Source organism: Chrysemys picta, chromosome 1 (genome assembly GCF_011386835.1).
Source record: "Chrysemys picta bellii isolate R12L10 chromosome 1, ASM1138683v2, whole genome shotgun sequence".
NCBI lineage: Eukaryota > Metazoa > Chordata > Testudines > Emydidae > Chrysemys > Chrysemys picta.
In genome coordinates, this window is record NC_088791.1 from 146381333 (window position 1) to 146399743 (window position 18411).

The 18411-nt window shown below is 44.2% G+C and overlaps 2 protein-coding genes across 2 annotated transcripts in view; one reads left to right on the forward strand and one right to left on the reverse strand.

Moving 5' to 3' along the window:
* Window positions 1-18411, forward strand: part of WARS2 (tryptophanyl tRNA synthetase 2, mitochondrial) — an 88330-nt gene that overhangs the window by 24300 nt on the left and 45619 nt on the right. The window contains exon 2 of the mRNA XM_008170855.4: window positions 4868-5125. Coding sequence (XP_008169077.2) covers window positions 4868-5125 — 258 coding nt within the window. The remainder of the gene's footprint in view (window positions 1-4867; window positions 5126-18411) is intronic.
* LOC135981867 (uncharacterized) lies at window positions 14490-16822 on the reverse strand. Its single transcript, XM_065586416.1, has 2 exons — window positions 16163-16822; window positions 14490-15114 (listed from the first exon to the last, which is right to left on the reverse strand). The coding sequence occupies exons 1-2, from the start codon at window positions 16692-16694 to the stop codon at window positions 14684-14686; spliced, it is 963 nt and encodes a 320-aa protein (XP_065442488.1). The 5' UTR covers window positions 16695-16822; the 3' UTR covers window positions 14490-14683.

An 18411-nucleotide genomic window follows, 5' to 3' on the forward strand; every position in this document is an offset into this window, starting at 1 on the left:
GATCTGTGAAGGGACAAAAACAAATGAGGAAATTTTTCATAGTCAAACACTCCATTCATTTTCGTCACTCCCGAATTTTGGAAATGTCTTGCCTTATTTGCTTCAACCTTTTCAGAATTTTTTTTTTCTGGCAGAGGGCTCTGTTTGCAAATGTTCAGGCAGACTAAGTGGCCCTTTGAAGTGCCTGGTGTGCAGTGGGTGTTCAAAATCAGCTTGATAATGGTATGAAGAATCTATATAGTGTGTGTGTGTGTTTATACACTCCCAGCAGAAGTAAATATAAATGTACCCTTCTAAATGAGCAGTATAAGCAAACTGCTAGTGCCATTGTGGTTTAAAAAACGCAGTTTATGGCAATAGACAGATTTTCTTTCCTTATATCCAGCAATTACACTATATTCTCCAGTTTCAACAGATGGATTTCTTATGGAAACCAAGTTTGGTAGCTGAGGAGGAGGTCCAGATATTGTATGCATCCTCATCTCTAATATGGAGGTGTAGCCGCTTGAGAAGCTGGGTCTCTACATAGAATCATAGAATATCAGGGTTGGAAGGGACCTCAGGAGGTCATCTAGTCCTACCCCCTGCTCAAAGCAGGACCAATTCCCAATTAAATCATCCCAGCCAGGGCTTTGTCAACCCGGGCCTTAAAAACCTCCAAGGAAGGAGATTCCACCACCTCCCTAGGTAACGCATTCCAGTGCTTCACCACCCTCCTAGTGAAATAATGTTTCCTAATATCCAACCTAGACCTCCCCCACTGCAACTTGAGACCATTACTCCTTGTTCTGTCATCTCTCACCACTGAGAACAGCCGAGCTCCATCCTCTTTGGAACCTCCCTTCAGGTAGTTGAAAGCAGCTATCAAATCCCCCTTCATTCTTCTCTTCTGGAGACTAAACAATCCCAGTTCCCTCAGCCTCTCCTCATAAGTCATGTGCTCCAGACCCCTAATCATGTTTGTTGCCCTCCGGTGGACTCTTTCCAATTTTTCCACATCCTCCTTGTAGTGTGGGGCCCAAAACTGGACACAGTATTCCAGATGAGGCCTCACCAATGTCAAATAAAGGGGAACGATCATGTTCCTCAATCTGCTGGCAATGCCCCTATTTATACAGGCCAAAATGCCGTTAGCCTTCTTGGCAACAAGAGCACACTGTTGACTCATATCCAGCTTCTCGTCCACTGTGACCCCTAGGTCCTTTTCTTCAGAACTGCTACCTAGCCATTCGGTCCCTAGTCTGTAGCAGTGCATGGGATTCTTCCGTCCTAAGTGCAGGACTCTGCACTTGTCCTTGTTGAACCTCATCAGGTTTTTTTTGGCCCAATCCTCTAATTTGTCTAGGTCCCTCTATATCCGATCCCTACCCTCTAGTGTATCTACCACGCCTCCCAGTTGAGTGTCATCTGCAAACTTGCTGAGAGTGCAGTCCACACCATCCTCCAAATCATTAATAAAGATATTAAACAAAACCGGCCCCAGGACCGATCCTTGGGGCACTCCACTTGAAACATGCAGTTCTCTATCTTGATGCCAAAAAGAAGGCAACATGCAGGGGCCGGTGGTCTCTAAAGAACACTCTAAAAACAAGTCAAACGGTAGAATTTGGTGTGGGCCATACTTTGGTTGTCCTGCAATAAGGGCCCTACCAAATTCACAGTCCATCTTGGTCAATTTCACAGTCAGAGGATTTAAAAATTGTAAATTTCATGATTTCAGCTATTTAAATCTGAAATGTCACAGTGTTATAATTGTAGGGGTCCTGACCCAAAAAAGAGTTGTGGGGGGAAGTTGTGGGGGAGGTAGCACCACTGCTGGCTGTGGTGCTACCTCTAGAGCTGGGTAGCTGGAGAGTGGCAGCTGCTGGCCAGGAGCCCAGCTCTGAAGGCAGAGCTGCTGCCAGCAGCAGCGCAGAAGGAAGGATGTCATGGTATGCTATGGGTCCTCAGTCAGCAGCTGCCACTCTCCAGGCACCCAGCTCTAAAGGCAGCAGCGCAGAAGGAAGGATGGCATGGCATGGTATTGCCACCCTTGCTACTGTGCTGCTGCCTGCAGAGCTGGGTCTTCTGTCAGCAGCTGCCACTTTCTGGCTGCCCAGCTCTGAAGGCAGTAGCACAGAAGTAAGGGTGGCAGGGTATGGTACTTCTGTGCTACTGCTGACGGGGGGCTGCCTTCAGAGCTAGGTGCCTGGCCAACAGCTGCCGCTCTCAGGCCACTCAACTCTGAAGGCAACGCAGAAGTAAGGGTGGTAGTACCGCAACCCCCCTAAAATAGTCTTGTGTCCCCTCTGCTACTCCCTTTTTGGTCAGGACGCCCAGTTTGAGAAACGCTGGTCTCCCCCTATGAAATCTGTATAGTATAGGGTAAAAGCACACGCCACACCAGATTTAATGGGGGAGAACAGATTTCACGGTCCGTGCTGCATTTTTCATGGCTGTGAATTTGGTAAGGCCCTAGCAATAAGGTAAGCACAGACGTTTTAGTTATGATTAGACTTGGCAGGATTCAATTTAAATCGATAGGTGTCAGTAAATGTCATTATCAGATGACACACTGAAATCAACAACAACAAAACCCATTGGTAATAGTTGTTCCGAATGAAGCCTGCCCCTCGCACCTTGCAGGTGTCACTGGCCCTGTGGCCATGCAGGGAGCCCTCTGCAGCCCTGTTGTCATGGGAGTGAGCGAGTGGGGCTGTAACAGCAGGGCTGTAGAGGGCTCCCTGCACAGCTACATGGTCGGTGACACCTGATCCCTGCAGGCACAAGTCGCGGAGGAGCCTGCAGTTTTTACACTTGCCCAAGAGTGTCCCCGTTATTTTTTGTGGTTTTACAATCACATTTTTTTTCCTATTTAAAAAAAAAAAAAAGACCTCCCATAAATGGAAGCTCACCATCTAACTAGTCATGAAGGGGAAACAATGAAAACGGTTATAAACAAAATGCCATCAAATCCTCAAAGTAAAACTGGGAGAATTTTTTTCTTATCTTAGTTATAGGAATCTTAGATGTTACTTGTAACAGTAGTAGATAATCACACTTCTATTTGAAAGATTTTTTTTAAGTTGATGTCCTTTTAACATGTAAATTTCCTATGTTATGACTAATCTTTGTAGTGGTTCCATAGTTAAGATTGAAAGCAGGGTTACACTTGCACACCCTTAACTTTACAAAAAGTATTTTCACATAACATTGTTTAATTATTTTCAAAGTACACAGGAATTTTTCTGGTAAGTTTGGAGGTAATTGATCGAACCCTGCCAGCTTAAGTTTCTGAGGGTACATCTATAATAGTGCAAAAGAAAAAAAATGTGGTAGCAAGTTACAGAGCCCAGGACTACAGATTTGGACTTGCATTACAGCACTAAAAATAGTACTGTGGATGTTTCTGCTTGGGCAGGAATTCAGTCTCTGAAACTCAGTAATGGGGGTGGGTGGGAACATCTCTGTAGACCTGGGCTCTAAGACTTGCTGCCACTGGAAGTTTTTTGCAGTGTAGATGTGTCCGAGCGAATGATCTGCCTGAGAGCCGGGTCAGAGGAAAATGAACTTTCCAAAAATGTTAGTTGTCATTTAACCAAACTGTATATATTAACTCTTTTTAATCTTTCTATTAGAACACCTCTGTCAATATTTTCCCATCAATAGGGATAAACCTTTTATGTTCACTGGAATGAGAAGTCAATTTCTTTTGATACTTTGAACATTTTGAGGAGAAATGTCTGAAATTCCCTTCACTGTCATCCTGAGCTTCTGTATCAATATGATTAACATGCGAAAAGAAAAAATTAAGTTACAGATCCAGAGCAAAAATGTAATCCCTTGCCTCTGTTGAAAAGTAGTCATTTCAGAATTCAATTTCAGCCAGTGCATTTGTTTTTACATGTAATTTGACTGGTTAAAATTATTCTAGATTTCAATATTTATTTAAGGTAAACAATAGGAAGTTTTAATGACTGATCACAATAACTCTTTCTGGACAATCATGAGCCAGGATATCTTTTTTTTATGTAACAATTATACTTACCTTGCAGGAGGAAATCATAGAATCATAGACATCTAGGGCTGGAAATATACCTCAAGACCTTATCTATTCCTGCTAGCCCCCTGCACTGAGCAGTACCAAGTATATCTAGGCCATCCCTGACAGGTGTTTGTTTAACTTGTTCTTAAAAACCTACAATGATGGGGATTCCACAACCTCCCTCGATAAACTATTCCAATGCTTAATATCCATGTCTTTCTTAAAGTGTGGTGCCCAAAACTGGACTAATGCCAGTTACAGCAGAACAGTTACCTCCCATGTCTTACATATGACAGTCTTATTATAGTTCCAGAACTATGTGTCTTTTTCTCAGTTGCATCACACTGTTCACTTGTCTTCAATTTGTGATCTACAATGATGCTTTTCAGCAGTACTAGTGCTTTTTTCCTATTTTGTATTTGTGCATTTGATTTTTTTCCTTCATAAGTGTAGTACCTTATTGTCTTTATTGAATTTTATCTTGGTGATTTCAGATCAACTAAACAATTTCTCAAGATCATTTTGAATTCTGATCCTGTCCTCCAAAGTGCTTGCAACTCCTCCCAGCTAGGGATCATCCGCAAATTTTATAAGTGTTCTCTCCACTGCCATTATTGAAGTCAGTGATGAAAATATTTAATAATACCAGACCCAGGACAGATCCGTGCAGGTCTCCATCACATACATTCTTCCAGTTTGACAGGAAACACTGTAAAATAAAGAGTAGAAGGAAATGGGGAGTAGGTGAGGCATAACCAATGTCTGAAAAACAGTGACAGCCACAAGTGAAAGAAGCTGTGAAAAAGCAATGATGGTATAAATTATTAAATGTTTTCATTACAGAATAGCGGCATGGATCGAATTTTCTCTGGTATTCAGCCAACTGGGAAGCTCCACCTTGGCAACTACTTTGGAGCCATCCAGAACTGGGTGAGGCTTCAGGAAGAGTACAACTCTGTGTTATACAGCATTGTAGATCTGCACGCTCTCACAGTACCACGGGAGCCAGCAGTCTTCCGTCAGAGCATCTTGGATACCACTGCCACTCTCCTTGCCTGTGGTATCAATCCAGAGAAGTGCCTCCTTTTTCTGCAGTCACAGGTCAGTGTCCCAGTTATTTAAAACTTGATTCTCAGACATGGCTATCTGGTGTTCCCTATGCACCTTGCTGAGCACACATAGCAATGTGCAAGTCCTTTATTCTTTTGTACTGACTGTCCTAGAAATTCTTAGTGGTGTTAGATTCCAAACTCCTGCCTTCACTAACTCTCTGCAAAGGTCAAAGATTTGTTCACTAAGTCCATCCTGGGATACATATATTTCCCAAACAGTTTAGGACTTTGTGGATCTTAAGTCAAATTTATTAAAAAACAGTGAGTCTTGGTAGCAATAGTGAAAGCTTGTAGTGTAGAAGGGCAGAGTCCACTCTTGCAACCACAAGTGGAGCTACAGAGGTGCTGAATAGAGGGTCTGAATTTTACTAGTTGTAGACAAGTCCTAGTTTTCATTATCCTCCTCCTTGAACTTGGTTTTTGTCCATGGTTTGTGTGGAGTTTCCTGTGCATCTGTCAAACTGAAGTGCTGCAGAAGACAAACCTTAGAGGATTCCTTAATTCCCTGCCCTTTTGAGTGAGATTCTCAAGTAGGATAGATTTCATATAACGTTCCTTCACTAGTACTACTATGTCTACTAAGGCCTGCTCTATATTAGAAAATTCCACTGGCTTAACTAAATGGATTTTAAATCCGTCTAGTTAACCCAGTGAAGACTTCTAATGTAGATGCACTTAAACCAGTTCAACTTTTGACTAAACCTATTTATTTCTATTTGAGAAATTATCTCATGGTTTAAACTGGCTGAACCCTGGCTTAAATGCAGTGGGGCTGGCACCAAGTTAACTAGATTGATTTAAATTGGTAATGCAACTTTTCTAATATAGATATGGGTAAACTGTGGTTCTTTTGATCCTAAACATGCTAGCCTGCCTGTTTATAATATCTGGCATCCCTCACAAAGGTATTTATGCAGATACCACCTCCCTAGAGAGACTATTGTCTATGTATTAAATGTCCATTGTGTGTTAGTCATTCTCTTGTTCAGAGATTCTCAACCTTTTTCTTTCTGAGACCCTCCCTTACTTCCTCTCCCCCCAACAAGCTATAAAAACTCCACGGCCCACCTGTGCCACAATAACTTATTTTCTGCATGTAAAAGCCAGGGCCAGCGTTAGGGGGTAGCAAGCAGGGCAGTTGCCTGGGGCCCCATGCCACAGGGGTCCCCGCGAAGCTACATTGCTCAGGCTTCAGCTTCAGCCCTGGGTGGCAGGGCTCAAGGCCCCAGGCTTCAGACCCATGCAGTGGGGCTGGCCCTGCTCAGTCGATCCCCTGAAACCTGCTCGCAGCCCTCCAGGACTCTGGTTGAGAACCACTGCTCTAGTTACCCTCTTTTGGTAAACCAGTTCAGAGGTTCCTTTTTTTCTTCTTACTGGTGTGTTTATTTTGTATTAGTTAACTTTTTAACCCGCATTTACAGCATACCATCCTCTGGAAATTTGTCTACACACATTTTTTAACTTTCATTAATTAACTATTAACTAGCTCAAGTTAGCTAACACATTTGTACATGCTAGTCTGGATAAGTCCACAGGCAGTTTTGTGGAATGTCATTAGTATGTACGTATATGTTTGCCAATTAAATCAAGTTTAAAATTTCCTCCAGTGTAGACCTATCCTGGGTGAATGACTGTTATCAGAAATAAGTTTGGGATGCTAAATAGCTTCAGATGTTTTCTGTCCCTGACCATAGGTGTTGACCAAGAGATATCTCATTGTCTTTTTTTGAGGCAGGTATTATGTTTTGCCCATAATTCCTTTTTACCAGTATTTCTCCTTTATAGGAAATTTCAATTATTGACAGACCAGAAACCAGTCTGTCACAAGCCTTCATTTCGCCCAAGTGATTGTATGCATCATAGCTGAGTTCTTTTTAGAAGCCAGTGTAGCCGCTTATTAAATTGAATTGATAGTTCTGTGTTAAACCCCAGTGTCCCTAGTGAGTGATTCCAGCTCCTGTGTAGCTAGAGTTTTATAACTTATAATACAAACAAGATTTCTTAATTGTAACTGTGTTTCATAGAACCATAGAATATCAGGAGGTCATTTAGTCCAACCCCCTGCTCAAAGCAGGACCAGTCCCTAACTAAATCATCCCAGCCAGCGCTTTGTCAAGCCTTACCTTAAAAACCTCTAAGGAAGGAGATTCCACCACCTCCCTAGGTTCCAATTCCAGTGCTTCACTACCCTCCTAGTGAAAAAGTTTTTCCTAATATCCAACCTAAACCTCCCCCACTGCAACTTGAGACCGTTACTCCTTGTTCTGTCATCTGGTACCACTGAGAACAGTCCAGATCCATCCTCTTCGGAACCCCCTTTCAGGTAATTGAAAGCAACTACCAAATCCCCCTTCATTCTTCTCTTCTGCAGACTAAATAATCCCAGTTCCCTCAGCCTCCCTTCATAAATCATGTGCTCCAGACCCTAATCATTTTTGTTGCCCTCCGCTGGACTCTTTCCAATTTTTCCACATCTTTCTTGTAGTGTGTGGCCCAAAACTGGACACAGTACTCCAGATGAGACCTCACCAATGCTGAATAGAGGGGAATGATCACATCCCTCGATCTGCTGGCAATGCTCCTACTTATACAGCCCCAAATGCCGTTAGCCTTCTTGGGAACAAGGGCACACTGTTGACTCATATCCAGCTTCTCGTCCACTGTAACCCCTAGGTCCTTTTCTGCAGAACTGCTTACTAGCCATTTGGTCCCTGGTCTCTAGCAGTGCATGGGATTCTTCCGTCCTAAGTGCAGGACTCTGCACTTGTCCTTGTTGAACCTCATCAGATTTCTTTTGGCCCAGTCCTCTAATTTGTCTAGGCCCCTCTGTATACTATCCCCACCCTCCAGAGTATCTACCACTCCTCCCAATTTAGTGTCATCTGCAAACTTGCTGAGGGTGCAATCCACACCATCCTCCAAATCATTAAAGAAGATATTGAACAAAACCGGCCCCAGGACCGACTCTTGGTGCACTCCGCTTGATACCGGCTGCCAGCTAGACATGGAGCCATTGATCACTACTTGTTGAGCCTGACAATCTAGCCAGCTTTCTATCCACCTTATAGTCCATTCATCCAGCCCATACTTCTTTAACTTGCTGGCAAGAATACTGTGGGAGACCGTATCAAAAGCTTTGCTAAAGTCAAGGAACAACACGTCCACTGCTTTCCCCTCATCCACAGAACCAGTTATCTCTTCATAGAAGGCGATTAGATTAGTCAGGCTGACTGTTCCTGATCACTTTCCTCTCCTCTGAGTGCTTCAGAATTGATTCCTTGAGGACCTGATCCACGATTTTTCCAGGGACTGAGGTGAGGCTGACTGGCCTGTAGTTCCCTGGATCCTCTTCCTTCCCTTTTTTAAAGATGGGCACTACATTAGCCTTTTTCCAGTCATCTGGGACCTCCCCCCGATCGCCAGGAGTTTTCAAAGATAATGGCCACTGGCTCTGCAATCATATCCGCCAACTCCTTAGCACCCTCGGATGAATTGCATCCGGTCCCATGGACTTGTGCTCGTCCAACTTTTCTAAATAGTCCTGAACCACTTCTTTCTCGACAGATGACTGGTCACCTCCTCCCCATGCTGTGCTGCCCAGTGCAGTAGTCTGGGAGCTGACCTTGTTTGTGAAGACAGAGGCAAAAAAAGCACTGAGTACATTAGCTTTTTCCACATCCTCTGTCACTAGGTTGCCTCCCTCATTCAGTAAGGGGCCCACACTTTCCTCGACTTTCTTCTTGTTGCTAACATACCTGAAGAAACCCTTCTTGTTACTCTTAACATCTCTTGCTAGCTGCAACGCCAAGTGTGATTTGGCCTTCCTGATTTCACTCCTGCATGCCTGAGCAATATTTTTATACTCCTCCCTGGTCATTTGTCCAATCTTCCACTTCTTGTAAGCTTCTTTTTTGTGTTTAAGATCAGCGAGGATTTCACTGTTAAGCCAAGCAGGTCGCCTGCCATATTTACTATTCTTTGTACACATTGGTGTGGTTTGTTCCTGCAACCTCAATAAGTATTCTTTAAAATACAGCCAGCTCTCCTGGACTCCTTTCGCCCTCATGTTTGTGGTCACTGTATTCGTTCTTCGTGTACTCCTAGGGTGCCCCAACTTAAAAGAATTGCTAAGGGTGGTTTTCACCCTGTTTGATTTTAAAACTGTAGCAACACAGGAACCAGACTCACTCACTGGGGACACTGTGGTTTAACACAGAACTATGAATTCAACTATCAATTCAATGTATTGACAAGTATTTTTGAGTGATGAGTGTGTATTAGGAATATAAGCAAGGTAAGGCTGTAATGCAAGGCCTACAGGTTAAGATCTGTAAGATTTCAATTTAGCCATACGAGGCCTCTGGCCAAAGGAGGCTTGACATAAGTAGGTGACCCAGGAATAACCCTATGCCAGTAAAGCTACACCAGTTTACATTCTTTTTTCTCAGTCTTTAGGTGTAAACTTGAAGCCGGTTCAGTGTTCTCTTGATCTCAAATGTAAAGCAACTGGGATTTTGTTTGCAAAACGTTCCCCTTAACATTTTTATTGTATGAATTTTTGACATGAATCTCCATGTCGTACTCCCAAATTTGGAAACAGGTGTAAGAATGTTAGCTACAGAGCTATAAAGGTAAAATTTTAAACCGATACATTTTTTATCTTATTTCTCCTTTATAATAAAGATGACTTCATAATGTTTTTTGGGTTGTTTGTATTATTTACATTAAAAAATGAATATTGTCTCCTGTCTTTTAACATTTTATTAGAAGACATGGGCAGCAACTTGAGGATTGGGTTGATGACATCACAGAAGTTTGAAAGCTGAGCTAATGTGGTCCAGTCTGAGCTAATGTGAACCAAGCCTTAGAATGTAATGGAAAGATTCCCTTGACTTCAGCGAGTGTCTGAATAAAGCTCCTAGTCTCTAGCTGATGGTGGAAGGCTTTATGCGTCTTGCACAGCATAAGCAATACAGAAGTTGATTCTTTCAAAGTCCCTTGAGAAGGCAATTTCTTAATACAGTCTGTGAGACACTGAATATCCTGAGCTCCCTTTGCCATCCTTATGGGTTTAGGATGCTCCGTACCTTGCAAGATCAGGCCCTTAGTATTTAGAGTTCTCTTAGTAACTATAGAGATTATACACTACAAACTATCCATTATATTTCATTTATCATTAAACCAAATTATAAATGTCACACAACAGCTTGCATCCATTTTGGGGTATCAAATTCAAGAAAATTCTAATTGTTATTACAGAGCCATGGTACAGAGTCAGCATCTTAATAGGAACCTCTGGATTTCAAGAACATATAACATTAACAAGGAAGCATTCTCAAACATAAAGTTACTGCCAGCGATGACTCTTCACATTATGCAGTGGGTAGACTGGCCTCAATTAAATTGACTCTGGTACCTTTGACCTTTGGTATTATTATGCTCCAATTATCCATTGATGGAAAAATGTTCAAAGTTACCAATGCACTGTTATCTAGGGCTTGTCTATGCTAGTGATCTCAGTAATTCCTAACGGAAATAGAGGGACAGACAGTTGAAGCACAAACAATTTGCTGTATCTGGACGTGCTGAATCACATTCTGAACCATTGCAGTTTTGCCTATGGCCATGCTACTAATGTTCAAAACTGTTTCGATTGCAGTGCTCTTTGAGAAGTACCTATTCCACAGTTGCCAGCACAGCTCTCAGAAGCAGTGGATTCTGGGAGATTTTAAAATGCGATCGGAACACTGACGGACAGTAAGAGAAAGAGTATTTGAGTTGTTTGTGCTATCCAGATTGGCACTAAATTGTTTAAACTGAAACAATATTTAGACTTGCTGAAAACAAATGGCATTTGGCAGTCATGTAAATCTAGTGTCATACCTTTGTGTATGTTACAAGATGTACTACAAGTGTGTCACAAAAAAAGACAAGGGGAATTCATAGTACTGACAAGATTATCATTACAGCCTGTTCTGTACCTGTGCAGATTCTAGTGTTCTCAATCTGATAACTTGAACTACTAAATTCACTCAGCAAGGAAGAAATAAAATTCAAGAATGGGTAAAATTAACAAATATGTCAGTGCAGTAGCAGTGAACAGATTTTTTATAAAGAAATTAAGGCGAATATGTTGCTTAATTTGAGGAAATTAAGGTCTACAAATGTGGGCTCCATTTGTGCACATAAATGGCCATGCTACTAATTTATGTAGCACACACACACACAGTTCATTTGCACATGAAAATCAAGGATAGATTTGGTGAAAACAGGTTTTGTGCATGAAGATTCTATCATTTGCATGTACAAGTGATAGCTTTACCCACGAAAGCTTATGCCCAAATAAATCTGTTAGTCTTTAAGGTGTCACCAGACTCCTTGTTGTTTAAGTGATAGTGTGTCAATGACATGGGTACAAATGGAGGCTGGGTTGAGACACTTAAATATTAGGTTTTATGCATGTAAGAATGTTAGGTAGTATGCCTAATACCAATATAGGTATTGCTATATAAAAACAAAATCTATGTAAGCTGACTAAGTGGTGACTTAAAAGGAGCCATAATGACAGTCTACAAGTATTTTAAATGTATAATTATCTAGGATCCCAAATAATTATTTAGGGTGGTGCAAGGGGGTTCGGTATAACTAGCTGTGATAGATTGAAATCAAGCAAAGGAAATTTTTAAGATAACTATCTAGAAAAACTTCCTAGTATAAAATCTGTTAGACACTAGAATAGAGTCTGAAGGAAAGAAGTAAAAGTCCCACCATTATTTACAAACCAAGTACTATGAATTACAGCCTGGCCAAGTTAAGGGATTTAATAAGAAAACAACAGGTCACAGAGGAGTAATAAATATTCCTGTAAAACAAAAGTGCTTATTTCAGAATTTTCACAAGTTAATAAGTCTTGACATGGAGTCTAGATGTAAATTAATGGCTGGATGACTTCCCTAGATTACAGTGAATCATTGTCTGAGATATGGGATAGGATGGTGTTGTCCCTGGTATGTGCTTTTAGTGTCAATATGTCATGTGCTGTTTACCCTAAAACCAAATCATCTCAAAATATGCTTTCAGTAACATTCTTCTCCTGTTAGGCTAAAAGATATGTAATGTAGTAATGATGCATACCACATATGATGGAAGTGCCATAAGAAAGATGAAATTAAATATAATTTCGGAAAATGGATTTTTTGTCATTGATAACTTTGTGAGGGCTTCCAGTGAGAGGTATACATGAAATGAAAGACAACTGTCCCCTCTTTCTGCATTAGAATAAAAGTGGAAGAAGATAACTATCACTAGGAATTGGGAAGTAAGAGGCTGTCCGTCGCTTTGCTCTTTGTAGGACTAGTTTCTCCTTCGGTTTGTAAGGATGGAGCCTGCTTTCTCTGTGCCTTTTTGTGATGGGCATTCTTGGTGACTAGGGCTATAGACATTTCCACCTTGGGGCATTGCTACCTTTCGCTATGATTTTGGAATATCCAGACCATTAATGGGACAAAAATTTCTGCCCTCCTCATAAAAGTGAGAAGCTGTCTAAGGGTATGTCTACAATACAGGATTAATCCGAATTTATATAATTCGGATTTGGGAAACAGATTGTATAAAGTCGAATGTATGCGGCCACACTAAGCACATTTATTCAGCGGTGTGCGTCCAAGTACCGGGGCTAGCGTCGATTTCTGGAGCGTTGCACTGTGGGTAGCTATCCCATAGCTATCCCATAGTTCCCACAGTCTCCCGCGCCCATTGGAATTCTGGGTTGAGATCCCAGTGCCTGATGGGACAAAAAACATTGTCGCAGGTGGTTCTGGGTACAGCCTCACCCCTCCCTCCCTGCATGAAAGCAACGGACGGCAGACAACCATTTCGCGCCTTTTTTCCTGGGTGAACACTGCAGACTCCATACCACGGCAAGCATGGAGCCCGCTCAGCTCAAGACAGCAGTCATGAACATTGTAAACACCTCGCGCGTTCTCGTGGAGTTTATGCTGAGCCAGGACCAGAAAAACGAGGCGAGGAGGCAGCGGTGGCGGCAGCGCAGTGACAAGCGTGATGAGGACATGGACATGGACACGGACACGAACACGGACACAGAATTCTGTCAAACCGCAGGCCCCGGTGCTTTGGAGATCATGTTGTTAATGGGGCAGGTTCTATCCATGGAACGCCGATTCTGGGCAAGGGAAACAAGCACAGACTGGTGGGACCACATAGTGTTGCAGGTGTGGGATGATTCCCAGTGGCTGCGGAACTTTCGCATGCGTAAGGGCACTTTCATGGAACTTTGTGACTTGCTGTCCCCTGCCCTGAAACGCCAGAATACCAAGATGAGAGCAGTCCTCACAGTTGAAAAGCGCGTGGCGATAGCCCTGTGAAAGCTTGCAACGCCAGACAGCTACCGGTCAGTCAGGAATCAATTTGGAGTGGGCAAATCTACTATGGGGGCTGCTGTGATGCAAGTAGCCAGAGCAATCCCTCAGGTGCTGCTACGAAAGGTAGTGACTCTGGGAAATGTGCAGGTCATAGTGGATGGCTTTGCTGCAATGGGATTCCCTAACTGTGGTGGGGCGATAGATGGAACCCATATCCCTATCTTGGCACCGGAGCACCAGGGTACTCAGTACATAAACCGCAAGGGGTACTTTTCAATGGTGCTGCAAGCACTTGTGGATCACAAGGGACGTTTCACCATCAACATGGGCTGGCCGGGAAGGGTTCATGATGCTCGCGTCTTCAGGAACACTACTCTGTTTAAAGGGCTGCAGCAAGGGACATACTTTCCGGACCAGAAAATAACCGTTGGGGATGTTGAAATGCCAATAGTTATTTTTGGGGATCCAGCCTACCCTTTAATGCCATGGCTCATGAAGCCATACACAGGCAGCCTGGACAGGAGTCAGGAGCTGTTCAACTACAGGCTGAGCAAGTGCAGAATGGTGGTAGAATGTGCATTTGGCCGTTTAAAAGGTCGCTGGCGATCGTTACTGACTCGCTCTGACCTCAGCCAAACCAATCTCCCCATTGTTATTTCTGCTTGCTGTGTGCTCCACAATCTCTGTGAAAGTAAGGGCGATACCTTTATGGCGGGGTGGGAGGCTGAGGCAAATCGCCTGGCTGTTGATTACGCGCAGCCAGACACCAGGGCGATTAGAAGAGCACACCAGGAAGCGCTGTGCATCAGAGAAGCTTTGAAAACCAGTTTCATGACTGGCCAGGCTACAATGTGAAATATCTGTTTGTTTCTCCTTCATGAAAACCCGCCCCCTTTATTGACTCATTCTCTGTAAGGAACCCACCCTCCCCCTTCCCCCAGCTTGCTTTCAAACCAAATAAAGTCACTATCGTTTAAAAATCATTTATTCTTTATTAATAGATTATAAAAAGAGGGAGGGAACCCGGGTGGGGTTTGGGAGGAGGATCGGTGGGAAGGAAAAGGCCACTAAAAAAAGGTTAAAAAAATGACAGCCTTTTGCTTGGGCTGTCCACTGGGGTGGAATAGGAAGGTGTACGGAGCCTCCCCCCCCCACCCCCCGCGTTCTTACACGTCTGGGTGAGGAGGATATGGAACATGGGGAGGGGGGTTATACAGGGGCTGTAGTGGCACTCTGTTTTCCTGCTGCCGTTCCTGAAGCTCCACCAGATGCCGGAGCATGTCTGTTTGCTCATGCAGCAGCCCCAGCGTTGCATCCTGCCTCATCTGATCTTCCTGCCGCCACCTCTCATCTCGAGTGTCTCTCCTCTCCTCACGTTGGTCCCTCCTGTCCTCACGTTGGTCCCTCCTGTCCTCACGTTCACTGGCTTCTTTCTTATACTTTGAAACTGTGTCCTTCCACTCATTCAGATGAGCTCTGTCACTGCGGGTGGATTCCATGATTTCTGCAAACATCTCGTCTCGCGTCTTCTTTTTCCGACGCCTTATCTGTGATAGCCTTCGGGACGGAGGAGGGAGGCTTGAAGAATTTGCAGCTGCTGTAGGGAGGGAAAAAAAGAGAGAATTTTTTAAAAAGATTCATTTTGCAGAACAATGCTTATACTCTTTCACGGTGACCAACACTATTCACATTACATAGCACATGTGATTTCTGTGCAAGGTCGTATTTTGCCTCTTAATATTGAGTGCCTGTGGCTTTGCTGCTAGAGATCACAGGTCCAGGCAACAGAATTCGGCTTGCATGCAGCCATGGTAAGCCATTGTCTTTCGGCTTCTGCGCCCTCCTTTCCCACATACCAAGCAAAGCCTGTTGAGTGCTGCGGTTTTCCTGTTAACATTCAGCAGCAGCAGAAAACAAACTAACCACCCCCCCCCATCCAATTCTCTGGATGATCGCTTTATCCCTCCCCCCACCGCGTGGCTGGTATCAGGGAAGATCCCTGGAGGAACCAAACTAACCCCCCCACCTCCCCCTACCATGAATTCTCTGGGATGATCGCTGTACCCCTCCCCCCACCGTGTGGCTGGTAACAGGGAAGATCCCTGCTAGCCAAACGCGAAAAGCTCAGGGCCAATTCCCCCCCCTGCGCTTGGCTAACTGCAGGGAAGGATTTCTTTTCAGCCACAGGCAAACAGCCCAGTAGGAACGGCCACCTCTGTCCACTTAATTAAGTTCCCGTATTTCAACCAGGTTACCATGAGCGATATCACTCTCCTGAGGAACACAGCAAGATAAAGAATGGATGTTGCTTGAATGCCACCAAACACCGGGACCGTACGCTGCCAGGCTTTGTCAGGCAATGATACCAGATTACTTGCTGCAAGCATGGCGTGGTCAAGTGTCCTGCCATGGAGGACGGAATAAGGCTGCACTGCCCAGAAACCTTGTGGCAAGGCTTTTGGAGTATCTCCAGGAGAGCTTCATGGAGATGTCCTTGGAGGATTTCCGCTCCATCCCCAGACACGTTAACAGACTTTTCCAGTAGCTGTACTGGCCGCGAATGCATCCCAAGTCCTGAGGGCAAAGTAATCATTAAAAAATGCTTGCTTTTAAAACAAGTTTTATATTTTAAAAGGTAAACTCACCTGAGGTCCCTTCCATGGGGTCATGGTCTTGGATACTGGGTTGGGAGGGTACTTCAGTCAGGCTGAGAAAAAGATCCTGGCTGTTGGGGAGAACGGAGTGCTGGGTGCTCTCTGCAAGCTTGTCCTCCTCCTCCTCCTCTTCCCCATCCGCAGAATCCTCAGGTGTAGCTGATGAGACTATCCCCGACCCGGAATCCACGGTCACAGGTGGGGTAGTGGTGGCGGCCCCCCCTAGAATTGCATGCAGCTCGGCGTAGAAACGGCATGTCCGCGGCTCTGACCCGGAGCGACCGTTTGCCTCCTTTGTTTTTTGATAGGCTTGTCTGAGCTCCTTGACTTTCACGCGGCACTGATCTGAGTCCCTGTTGTGGCCTCTCTCCATCATGCCCTTGGAGATTTTTTCAAAAGTTTTGGCATTTCGTCTTTTAGAACGAAGTTCTGCTAGCACTGAATCCTCTCCCCATATAGCGATCAGATCCAGTACCTCCCGTACGGTCCATGCTGGTGCTCTTTTTCGATTATCAGCCTGCATGGTTACCTGTGCTCATGAGCTATCTGTGGTCACCTGTGCTCTCCACGCTGGGCAAACAGGAAATGAAATTCAAATGTTAGCGGGGCTTTTCCTGTCTACCTGGCCAGTGCATCCGAGTTCAGATTGCTGTCCAGAGCGGTCACAATGGTGCACTGTGGGATAGCTCCCGGAGGCCAATACCATCGAATTGCGGCCACACTAACCCTAATTCGAAATGCTAAAATAGATTTTGGCGCTACTCCGCTCGTCGGGGTGGAGTACAGAAATCGATTTAAAGAGCCCTTTATTTCGAATTAAATGGCGTCGTTGTGTGGATGGGTGCAGGGTTAATTCGAATTAACGCTGCTAAATCTGAATTAAAGTCGTAGTGTAGACCAGGCCTAAGGGGTAAAGCAATTCTAACTCCTAGAAATGCCCTCTCTCATAACAACCGAATCAGCTGTAAAACCCTGCCCCGATTCTTCTCCAGAAGAAGCTTTTCCATATCTTCCTTTTCCTCTGTCTCCTCTTCTAGAGAATGGACTCCATCTTGGGCAGCCCAGCCCAAACAGGAACATTCAGGTCAACATTTTTTCCTAGTATAAGTTCTTGGCCATTGACATATACTTTTTGAAAAATATCAGCCCTGTCTCTGCTCTTTTTTCCTCACCTCCTTTCTCCATTATAACTTTTTGCAGAGAGCTAGATCAATTCCTCAATTTACTAGGGTAGAAGCTAAGTTTGTTGTATAGAATTCTGTTCTCATCCTTGTCCCGCTCTGGGTACATCTACACTACAGGGGGGAGTCGATTTAAGATACGCAAATTCAGCTACGTGAATAGCGTAGCTGAATTCGACGTATCGCAGCCGACTTACCCCGCTGTGAGGATGGCGGCAAAATCGACTTCTGCGGCTTTCTGTCGGCGGCGCTTACTCCCACCTCCGCTGGTGGAGTAAGAGCGCCGATTCGGGGATCGATTGTCCCCGAGAGGTCGATTTCTACCTGCCGATTCAGGCGGGTAGTATAGACCTAGCCTCTGTTTTAGCTTCTCCTCTGACAGAGGATAGATCCTAGACCTGCAAATGTCTGAATCACTAATAAGCAGGTCATTTTTTTCATTCATCAGACAACTTCTGCGCCCATTGGTTCCTTGTCTGGGAAACTGTTAGGAAAGGTTCCACTCAAACTTTGACAGCTGATGCCCAGGCTGTTCAGAGAGTATGATTCTGCCTAGAAAACTGCACTTCTTTGCAGGTAGATTTCCTGTGTTCAGTTCCTGAGGTCCATCTTCACATACCATTAGATTCCTCCCCAGTACACACCTAATCTCATGTTCATGGTGTGTTTAACTCGCTGCTGATAGGATGACCTATCCCTTTAATCTCATCTCAGCCCCAAGTCTGCATGGAGGTGGCTGCCAAATTTTGATAAGAAATGTTTTCACATTTATCCCTATCTAAGCAAGTGACTGTTCTGGGACAGTTTTGCCCTTTCTTGATAAGCCAGGACAGAATCCATCACTGCCTCTTGGAATGTGGATTCCTTACCAGTTGTGACAGGCTGTGCCGGGATTCTTCACAGGCCCTTATTCTCTTTGGCCTAATCTGAAAGACTCTGTGCAAGTGAGCGTCTTCCTCTGGATGGCTTTGAATCCCACCAGGAAATGGATTCAGATGTCTGGATGAGCTCAGAGAAGACATCAGTTACTTCAGGCTGCTGCCACTGCAGCTTCCTTCC